This window comes from Oncorhynchus mykiss, chromosome 25 (genome assembly GCF_057628025.1).
Source record: "Oncorhynchus mykiss isolate SJ-2025 chromosome 25, ASM5762802v1, whole genome shotgun sequence".
NCBI classification, from domain to species: Eukaryota; Metazoa; Chordata; class Actinopteri; order Salmoniformes; family Salmonidae; genus Oncorhynchus; species Oncorhynchus mykiss.
This window is the reverse complement of record NC_143046.1, coordinates 66,639,930-66,651,220: the sequence shown is the minus strand read 5'-3', so window position 1 is coordinate 66,651,220 and position 11,291 is coordinate 66,639,930. Positions and strand designations below refer to the sequence as shown.

Genomic DNA, 11,291 nt, shown 5'->3' with positions numbered 1-11,291 from the left:
GCTCTCTAGAACCTACAAGGGATGTTCAGCTGTCCCCATAGAAGAACCCTTTGAAGAACTCCTTTTGGTTACAGGTAGAACCCTTTTTGGTTCCATGTAGAACCCTTTCCCCAGAGGGAACATGGAACTAGAAAGATTTCTACCTCGAACACAAAAGGGTTCTACCTGGAACTACAAATGGTTTTCCTATGGGGACAGCCACAGAACTCTTTTGGAACCCTTTTTTTCTAAGAGTGTACACCTTTCAGACAAAGGTGCCATTACAGTCATAGAGGTCCCATAGAAAAACTTTTGAATACATTAACAGTTCTTGTCATTTTCTATTGAGCATTGTCCAAAAAAAACGGTTTACTTAATAATATAAATGTCTTTAAGAATCATGTTCACCTCTAAGGGTTGTTACACCCCAGGTCATGAACACACACAAAGACAGGAGAGCATTAGTATGTGCCATTATCAGATCCCTAGCCTAACTCAAAGAAATATAAATAGATTTGTGATAATCACTCGAAACAACAATCTTGTATATACTTTTGTGATCAATGTTTCTTTATCATTGGTTTGATTTGGCAAAGGGCCCATCTCATAGCCGCCCATTCCAGCTACAGTAATGATCACAGTAGAGGTAGTGAGTGATGCCAAGTAATACAGCCATTGTGTGATTCTTTAAGATACATCACGAAGAACCCCACAATCATTGCTATTAGAGTATAAACAGTGCCTTGCAAAAGTATTCATCCCCCTTGCCGTTTTTCCTATTTTGTTGCGTTACAACCTGTAATTTAAATAGATTTTGGGGGGATTTCATGTAATGGGCATACACAAAATACTCCAAATTGGTGAAGTGAAATGACAAAAATAACTTGTTTCAAAAAATGATATATATTTTTTTTTTAAACTGAAAAGTGGTGTGTGCATATGTATTCATCCCCTTTGCTATGAATCCCCTAAGTAAGATCTGGTGCAACCATTTACCTTCATAAGTCACATAATTAGTTAAATAAAGTCCATCTGTGTGCAAACAGAGTGTCACATGATCTCAGTATATATACACCTGTTCTGAAAGGCCCCAGAGTCTGCAATTCCACTAAGAAAGCGCCACCACCAAGCAAGCGGCACCATGAAGACCAAGGTGCTCTCCAAACAGGTCAGGGACAAACTTATGGAGAAGTACAGATCAGAGTTGGGTTATAAAAATATATCAGAAACTTTGAATATCCCACAAAGCACCATTAAATCCATTCTTAAAAACTGGAAAGAATATGGCACCACAAGAAACCTGCCAAGAGAGGGCCGCCCACCAAAACTCACAGACCAGGCAAGGAGGGCATTAATCAGAGAGGCAACAAAGAGAACAAAGATAACCCTGAAGGAGCTGCAAAGCTCCACAGCGGAGATTGGAGTATCTGTCCATAGGACCACTTTAAGCCGTACACTACACGGAGCTGGGCTTTACGAAAGAGTGGCCAGACAAACGCCATTGCTTAAATAAAAAGAAATAAGCAAACACGTTTGGTGTTTTCCAAAAGGCATGTGGGAGACTCCCCAAACATATGGAAGAAGGTACTCTGGTTAGATGAGACTAAAATAGAGCTTTTTGGCCATCAAGGAAAACGCTATGTCTGGCACAAACCCAACACTTCCCATGATTCCTACAGTGAAGCATGGTGGTGGCAGCACCATGCTGTGGGGATGTTTTTCATCAGCAGGGTCTGGAAAACTGCTCAGAATTGAAGGAATGATGGATGACGCTAAATACAGGGAAATTCTTGAGGGAAACCTGTTTCAGTCTTCCAGAAATTTGAGACTGGGACGGAGGTTCACCTTCCAGCAGGAAAATTACCCTAAGCATACTGCTAAAGCAACACTCGAGTGGTTTAAGGGGAAACAGTTAAATGTCTTGGAATGACCTAGTCAAGGCCCAGACCTCAATCCAATTGAGAATCTGTGGTATGACTTAAAGATTGCTGTACACCAGCAGAACCCATCCAACTTGAAGGAGCTGGAGCAATTTTGCCTTGAAGAACGGGCAAAAAAATCCCAGTGGCTAGATGTGCCAAGCTTAAAGAGACATACCCCAAGAGACTTGCAGCTGTAATTGCTGCAAAAGGTGGCTCTACAAAGTATTGACTTTGGGGGGTATGCACACTCAAGTTTTCAGTTTTTTTGCCTTATTTCTTGTTTTTTTCACAATAAAAAATATTTTGCATCTTCAAAGTGGTAGGCATGTTGTGTAAATCAAATGATACAAACCCCCCCCAAAATATTTTTTAATTCCAGGTTGTAAGGCAACAAAATAGGAAAAATGCCAAGGGGGTGAATACTTTGGCAAACCACTGTATATCAAGACAATTATTTACAAAGCAAATTCAGTCATTACATTAATTTAACCCTTTCTCTAATTTGAGGAACTCAAACTGAAGACTTAGAGCACGTGCAAAGCTGGTTGACACATAACATCCCCACAAAGTTATAGCAGCATTATCTACAGCTACAACATCCCCAGCAAAAACAGTTAACTCTGAACATCAGGTGATTCAACCATCGTTTGTGGTGTCAAGTGTGATAACATTATTTGTTCTCCCTACTGTAACCCTAGACTCACTGAGGAAATATACAGCAATCAAAACCTTCAGGCTGTGAGCTATACAACCTTACTCCGTAGCAACCATGAAGGTGATTAGACAGAAACTGGTAGCAGACCCCAGCAAATGTTTCAGTCAGTCTTGTGTTCCCCGTTCTTGGCCCATCCTCTGCTCATGGCCGCCACTACGATGGTGTACATGTTGAGCCAGGCCTGACGCAGTGGGCCAGTGTACCCATGACCCAGACTACACTGCAACATGTAGAGAAGGGACTCCCCCACTACCTGCAACATACACATGCACACACGGATGCACGCAAGCAAATATTATGAATATTGGCCTACAACTATAAATTGTTGCAAGTTTTGTTCCTTAAAAGTACACTGTAAAATAATATGTTGATTTCAATGTACGGCAAATGCCTTCAATAGGATTGTGAGTTTGCTCAACAACATTTTTGTTGATCAAACTCACAATCTTATTGCAGCTGGTTGTCTTAAAATCAGGGTTGGGGTTAATTCCACTTCCTCTAATACAATTTCCTCTCCCTGTATATTCAATTTAATTCAAATCAAATTCCAGGTCAGTCTTTGAATTCAGAGAGAATTCAATTCCAATCTCAATTCCAATCTTAAATCAATTCTAAGAATTCAATTCCCAATTCAATATTATCCCCAACATTTCCACAAATTCCAATTTGAATTCAATTCTCTCCGACTGATCGTATCACTGTCCTGACAGCCTATACTGGAAATATAGAGATAGAACTTGATATGATTTAGAACAAATCCTGCAGCATATTTTTATACTAAGTGCAATAATTCCAATAAATGGGAAATTTACAGATATTGAATTCCAATTCAATACCGAATGTATAAATGTTTTTACAATTCCAATTCAAACAGTCCAAATTCCAGTTAAATTCCAAAACGTGAAGATTTTCAAAATTTGCATTAAATTCAACATGAATTCTCCACTTCATGAGTTAATTCAATATTTTAATTGGAATTTCAAATTAAATTGGAATTGACTTGAAATTGTACGTAAAATCAACTTTTCTTTTTTTTGTTTTACAGTGTAGTATAGTGTACAGTATACTCAGTATGACAGCAGTGTATTACAGTGAGTAATCAGAGTGACAATATTCTTACAGCGAAAGACTGGGTGTTAACCCCGACTGCCTGGTGCTTCTTCCCCAGATTGAGCAGAAAATCCTCCAAGGTATGGAGGTCGTCCAGATGACTGACTGCTGCATCGATCACCAGCATTACCTGGAGACATACGCACACACGCACACACACACACACACACACACACACACACACACACACAAAGAAATGTGCACATACACCAACACGCAGCAAGAGGTTATTGCCGTGGATTTGTTTTCAAGAATCAACCATTTACAGTGAGGGGAAAAAGTATTTGATCCCCTGCTGATTTTGTATGTTTTCCCACTGACAAAGAAATGATCAGTATATAATTTTAATGGCAGGTTTATTTGAACAGTGAGAGACAGAATAACAACAGAAACATCCAGAAAAGCGCATGTCAAAAATTTTATAAATTGATTTGCATTTTAATGAGGGAAATAAGTATTTGACCCCTCTGCAAAACATGACTTAGTACTTGGTGGCAAAACCGTTGTTGGCAATCAGAGGTCAGACGTTTCTTGTAGTTGGCCACCAGGTTTGCACACATCTCAGGAGGGATTTTGTCCCACTCCTCTTTGCAGATCTTCTCCAAGTCATTAAGGTTTCGAGGCTGACGTTTGGCAACTCGAACCTTCAGCTCCCTCCACAGATTTTCTATGGGATTAAGGTCTGGAGACTGGCAAGGCCACTCCAGGACCTCAATGTGCTTCTTCTTGAGCCACTCCTTTGTTGCTGGGTCATTGTCATGCTGGAATACCCATCCACGACCCATTTTCAATACCCTGGCTGAGGGAAGGAGGTTCTTACCCAAGATTTGACGGTACATGGCCCCGTCCATCGTCCCTTTGATGCGGTGAAGTTGTCCTGTCCCCTTAGCAGAAAAACACCCCCAAAGCATAATGTTTCCACCTCCATGTTTGACGTGGGGATGGTGTTCTTGGGGTCATAGGCAGCATTCCTCCTCCAAACATGGCGAGTTGAGTTGATGCCAAAGAGCTCCATTTTGGTCTCATCTGACCACAACACTTTCACCCAGTTGTCCTCTGAATCATACAGATGTTCATTGGCAAACTTCAGACGGGCATGTATATGTGCTTTCTTGAGCAGTCCTTCACGGCGTAATGTGTTACCAATCGTTTTCTTGGTGACTATGGTCCCAGCTGCCTTGAGTTCATTGACAAGATCCTCCCGTGTAGTTTTGGGCTGATTCCTCACAGTTCTCATGATCATTGCAACTCCACGAGGTGAGATCTTGCATGGAGCCCCAGGCCGAGGGAGATTGACAGTTATTTTGTTTCTTCCATTTGCGAATAATCGCATCAACTGTTGTCACCTTCTCACCATTCCAGCCTTGTGTAGGTCTACAATCTTGTCCCTGACATCCTTGGAGAGCTCTTTGGTCTTGGCCATGGTGGAGAGTTTGGAATCTGATTGATTGCTTCTGTGGACAGGTGTCTTTTATACAGGTAACAAACTGAGATTAGGAGCACTCCCTTTGAGAGTGTGCTCCTAATCTCAGCTCGTTACTTGTATAAAAGACACCTGGGAGCCAAAAAATCTTTCTGATTGAGAGGGGATCAAATACTTATTTCCCTCATTAAAATGCAAATCAATGTATAACATTTTTGACATACGTTTCTCTGGATTTTTGTTGTTGTTATTCTGTCTCTCACTGTTCAAATAAACCTACCATTAAAATTATAGACTGATAATTTCTTTGTCAGTGGGCAAACATACAAAATCAGCAGGGGATCAAATACTTTTTCCCCTCACTGTAGATGTCAGTTGTTATGGTGATGGGCTATGCAGGGTTACCTTTGTGACATGGTCCAGGAACTCAGGGCTGGAGAGGCAGTCTTGTGTGGGGCTACAGTTTGTGTTGTAGTGAAAGAGGTTGAGGAGCGCAGGCTCTAGTTCAAACAGTCTGCACAGACATAAAACACAATTCAGTACTACAGGTGCAGACAGATACATGTAGTCGTAAGTCCCTCGAATGCCACAATAGCTACGATTTTAATGTCTGGTTAAAGAAAATAGGACAGTCAGCAACAGTTCTTCTCTAGTCTGTTTTAGCAGAAGCTGTTTCAAAATAAAGACTATTGCAGCCTGTCGCCAAGCAACAAGTCAAGCCACCAGTCCCAGTATAGGGAGTGTGTGATGCAGTATCTATGTAGGTGAAGTGTATTTTTCTCTCTAAGTACACAAGTACTGTTTACTATGACAACTACATTATTTACAGTATCTTTGCACTATACTGACATATTTGTATTGTATACAACTGCAAATTGTAGTCAATGGTTAGGTTTCAGTAAACTTTCTTACAAAAAATGCTGTAGATATCAACCAACACTCTGTTTTGGTACACAAACAGTAAAGGCTGATGTACTAATCACCATGAAATCTTCATGGAGGAACACATGCATGTATAGTTCTCAGTGTTTTCCATTGGATTTTTTTCAGCCGTGGTAGCAGAGTCGAATATAGGGGAAACACTGGTTATAAAGTATAGTGTTGTACACCGGTACCCCCTGTTTATAATCTCGTTATTGTTATGTACATTTATTGTGCTACTTTTAGATTGATTAGATTTGTTTTACTTGAGTTTATTTAGCAAATATTGTATCAACTCTATTTCTTGAACTGCATTGTTGGTTAAGGGCTTTTAAGTAAGAATTTATTTCATGGCAATGTCTACACTTGTTGTATTCGGCGAGTGTGACAAATACATTTTGATTTGATCTGAATAGATAATACAGAATAACAAGCAATATCACAACTTCTCCTAACTCCTTCATTTCCTCCATACCTAACTCCTTCATTTCCTCCATTACCTAACTCCTTCATTTCCTCCATACCTAACTCCTCAAATAAAAAGCTTTAGATCATGACTGTACCTGGAGAACATGACGACTCCGTGTGGAACTTTGTTCTTGCCAAGACTCTCCCAGCTGCCTCGGATCAGCTCCTTGTCTTTCTCCGTCAGCTTCTCCATGCCCGGGGGTCGCTCAGTGTGAGGACTAGCTCTCTTTGCAGGAACAGAGGAAAAGTCTCTGATCTGGGCAACCCATTACACTTTGGTAGACTCCGCTTGGGAAACCTTTGATGACCCACCTGGAAACGAAGTGTAAGTGCAAGAGCTAAAACATAACATATTAAAACCAAAACAATAGAAAGAGGAATTCATGATAGTTGTACACGTGCAAATCTAGATCCCAGCATACCTCTTCTCTCTTCACACGCTCCCTGTCTGTACCAGGCTGTGGAGTCTGTGTGTGTGTTTGTGCATCTGGAGAACTGCCTTGGCTGGTACTCTTGGTACTTACTTGCTCTCCTGCTCACGGTGCATTCAGAGAGAGACAAGTCATCCGCCGTGCTTATTTGTCAAACTGACTACTGTCTCTCTCTCCCTCTCCCTCACTCTCTCCCACTATACCCTCTCTCCAGTGCTGTGGATCTGTTCACTCCACTGAAGAAGGAAAGGCGGGATCGCTCTCTTTCTCTCCTTTGAGGATGTGACGAGCTATAGCTCCTCCTACAGGTGAACCAAGGGCTGTCAAAAACATCAACCTCCCTCCAGATACACTGAACAAAAATACAAACAACATGTAAAGTGTTGGTCCCATGTTTCATGAGCTGAAATAAAAATAAAAATAAATGTTCCACACACACAAGAAATGTGTTTACATCCCTGTTAGTGAGCATTTCGCCTTTGCCAAGATAATCCATCCCCCTGACAGGTGTGGCATATCAAGAAGCTGATTAAACAGCATGATCATTACCCAGGTGCACCATGTGCTGGGGACAATAAAAGGCCACTCTAAAATGTGCAATTTTGTCACACAACACAATGTCACAGATGTCTCAAGTTTTGAGGGAGCGTGCAATTGGCATGCTGACTGCAGGATCACGTGTATTGCTTTGTGTGGGTGAGCGGTTTGCTGATGTCAACGTTGTGAACAGAGTGCCCCTAGGTGGCAGTAGGGTTATGGTATGGGCAGGCATAGGCTACGGACAACGAAAACAATAGCATTTTATTGATGGCAATTTGAATGCACAGAAATAACGTGACGAGATCCTGAGGCCCACTTCATTTTTCAGCATGATAATGCACAGCCTCATGTTGCAAGGATCTGTACACAATTCCTGGAAGCTGAAAATGTCCAGGTTCTCCATGGATTGCATACTTACCAGACATGTCACCCATTGAGCATGTTTGGGATGTTCTGGATCGACCTGTACGACAGCGTGTTCCAGTTCCCATCAATATCCAGCAACTTCGCAAAGCCATTGAAGAGGAGTGGGGCAACATTCCGCAGGCCACAATCAACAGCCTGATCAACTCTATGAGAAGATGTGTCACCCAGCATGAGGCAAATTGTGGTCACACCAGATACTCACTGGTTTTCTGATCCACACCCCTACCTTTTTTTCAAGGTATCTGTGACCAACAGATTCATATCTGTATTCCCTGTCATGTGGAATCCATAGATTAGGGCCTAATTTATTTATTTGAATTGACTAATTTCCTTATGTGAACTGTAACCCCGTAATATCTGTGAAATTGTTGCATGTTGTATTTATATTTTTGTTCAATATAAATAATCCCATACACAGAGCACCATGACTTGGACTGTCACCAACTGACTATAAGTTCAGAGGTCAATGAACCAAAGGGAGATAAGTCATCACATACATGATCTTGAGTTATGGGACATTTCAGACCCTTTCTGTCACGACTCCGACCGAAGGTGGCTCCCCTTCCCGTTCGGGTGGCGCTCGGCGGTCGTCGTCGCCGGCCTACTAGCTGCCACTGATTATTTCCTCCCCCTCCCTTATGTGTTCATTGAGTGCACCTGTTTTGAATTCTGTATAATTAGTGAGGCTTTATTTAGTCAGCCGGCCCGCCTGGTTCCTTGTGCGGGATTAATTATTGTGACCTTCTGTGTTGTGTAAACTTGTGTGCACGTCTGTGAGTTACGTGCTTTCCCATTTCGTGGGTCTTTTCTGGACCGTTTAAGTCCCCCTGTTTGGGGCGTTTGTTTTGTTTACGCCCTGTGTTTTCGTGGGGTTGGCTTATGTTCACCGTTGTGGTGCATTAAAATAGCACTCCCCTGAACTCTCTGCTTCCTGCGCCTGACTTCTCACCCACTACACTCAGAACGTTACAGAATCCCGCACCCTGAGGAATGGAGTCAGCAGGAGCAACAGCCAATCCCCTCCCATCGATGGAGGAAAGGGTTCTACATCATACCACCGTTCTCCATCGGATCGGAACGGCTATGGATCAAGTGATGGAGAGAATGGACCGATGGGAGAGAAGTGGTCTCCTCTCTCCACCTTCGGCTCCCCCCCCTCAGGACTCCCCATCTCCCGACTCCAGCACCCTCCGTCTTACGCTCCCGAGGGTCTATGATGGAGCGGCGGCTGGGTGCCAGGGGTTCTTACTCCAGCTGGAACTGTACCTAGCCACCGTCAGACCCACTCCCTCGGGAGCGGAGAGGGTGAGTGTCCTCATCTCCTGTCTCACGGGTCGTGCTCTGGAGTGGGCGAACGCAGTCTGGAATGGCCCAGACTCAGCGAAGGAGCACTACCCAGAGTTTTCCCGCCGCTTCCGCGCAGTGTTTGACCACCCTCCAGATGGCCGAGCAGCGGGAGAGCGACTATTCCATCTCCGGCAGGAGAAGAGGAGCGCCCAGGATTACGCGTTGGAGTTCCGGACCTTGGCAGCAGGATCTGGGTGGAACGACAGGGCTCTTATCGACCATTACCGGTGTAGTCTCCGGGAGGACGTCCGCAGGGAGCTAGCGTGTCGGGACACCGCTCTTTCCCTGGATGAGCTAATTGACATGTCCATCCGACTGGACAATCTGCTGGCTGCCCGCGGGCGTTCGGAGAGGGTCCTGTGTGTTCCACCACCCAGCACCGTCACTCCCGTTCCGATGGAGTTGGGAGGGACTGTGCCGAGGGGTACCGGAGGAGGAGGCTCCCTCTGCACCAGCTGTGGTCGGAGAGGACACACGGCCGATCGGTGCTGGGGGGGTCCGTCTGGGAGTCGAGATGGCAGGCGGAACATTTCTCGATCACCCCAGGTGAGTCAGCACCAAACTCACCCAGAACCCCCTGTTGGTCACATGTTTGTCTTGATTTTTTTCCTTAAATTTTTCCCCTCTTCCCAGCATTGGGCGCTAGTCGATTCAGGCGCAGCTGGGAACTTTATGGATCGCGGACTCGCTATTAAATTAGGTGTTCCGCTTGTGCCGATAGATTCTCCCTTTCCCGTGCACTCCCTAGATAGCCGGCCATTAGGGTCAGGGGTGGTCAGGGAGACCACGGTTCCACTGGACATGGTAACGCAGGGGAATCATAGGGAGCGTATCAGTCTCTACATTATTGATGCGCCTGCGTTTCCAGTGGTGCTAGGGATTCCCTGGCTGGCCCGGCACAATCCTAAAATTTCGTGGAGACAGGGGGTTCTCCAGGGGTGGTCAGAGGAGTGTTCTGGAAGGTGTCTGGGAGTTTCCATCGGTGCCACGTCGGTGGAGAGTCCAGACCAGGGTCCCACGGTGTGCATTCCCCCCGAGTATGCCGATTTGGCAATCGCTTTCAGTAAAAAGAAGGCGACTAAATTACCACCACATCGACCGGGAAGGGATTGTGCGATAGATCTCCAGGTAGACGCTGCGCTTCCCAAGAGTCACGTGTACCCATTATCCCAGGAGGAGACGTTGGCTATGGAGACATATATCACGGAGTCTCTGGGACAGGGGTACATTCGGTCCTCCATCTCACCCGTCTCCTCGAGTTTCTTTTTTGTGAGGAAAAAGGAGGGTGACCGCAGTAAGGCCGTGCGTAATTGGCCGACTCCGACCACGGTAAAAGAGGTGCAGCGGTTTTTGGGTTTTGCCAACTACTACCGGAGGTTTATCCGGGGTTTTGGCCAGGTAGCGGCTCCAATTACCTCACTGCTGAAGGGGGGTCCGGTGCGGTTGCGGTGGTCAGCAGAGGCGGACGGAGCTTTCAACAAGTTGAAGGCGCTGTTCACGGATGCACCCGTGTTGGCCCATCCGGACCCCTCTCTAGCATTCATAGTGGAGGTGGATGCGTCCGAGGCTGGGGTGGGTGCCGTGCTATCACAGCGCTCGGGTACGCCACCAAAACTCCGCCCCTGCGCTTTCTTCTCGAGGAAGCTCAGCCCAGCGGAGCGTAACTATGATGTGGGTGACCGGGAGTTGTTAGCGGTGGTCAGGGCTCTGAAGGTGTGGAGACACTGGCTTGAGGGGGCTAAGCACCCCTTTCTCATCTGGACCGACCACCAAAATCTGGAGTATATTCGGGCAGCTAGGAGACTGAACCCGCGTCAGGCAAGGTGGGCCATATTTTTTACCCGATTCCGGTTCACTTTATCGTATAGACCGGGCTCCCAGAACGTGAAAGCGGATGCACTGTCCCGCCTTTACGACACAGAGGATAGGTCCACCGAACCTACTCCCATCCTTCCCGCCTCAAAGCTGATAGCACCGGTGGTATGGGAGGTGGACTCGGACATCGAGCG

The 11,291-nt window shown here is 45.2% G+C and overlaps 1 protein-coding gene across 2 annotated transcripts; it reads right to left on the bottom strand.

Moving 5' to 3' along the window:
• Positions 1-531: 531 nt before the first annotated feature.
• Positions 532-7,186, bottom strand: ngb (neuroglobin). 2 transcript variants are annotated; one of them, XM_090219187.1, is made up of 5 exons: positions 6,961-7,186; positions 6,634-6,850; positions 5,555-5,663; positions 3,737-3,856; positions 532-2,869 (listed from the first exon to the last, which is right to left on the bottom strand). In XM_090219187.1, exons 2-5 carry the CDS (start codon positions 6,729-6,731, stop codon positions 2,717-2,719), a joined length of 480 nt encoding a protein of 159 aa, XP_090075313.1. In that variant the 5' UTR covers positions 6,732-6,850; positions 6,961-7,186; the 3' UTR covers positions 532-2,716.
• Between the last annotated feature and the right edge of the window lie 4,105 nt (positions 7,187-11,291).

Bases quoted from the DNA above. Each gene is read 5' to 3' on its own strand.
- ngb (XM_090219187.1), bottom strand. From the start codon at position 6,731: ATGGAGAAGCTGACGGAGAAAGACAAGGAGCTGATCCGAGGCAGCTGG. The intron at 5,664-6,633 runs GTACAGTCATGA...ATGTCTGTGCAG, and splicing joins GGAGTCGTCATGTTCTCCAG to ACTGTTTGAACTAGAGCCTG. The intron at 3,857-5,554 runs GTAACCCTGCAT...GTATGTCTCCAG, and splicing joins TCCTGGACCATGTCACAAAG to GTAATGCTGGTGATCGATGC.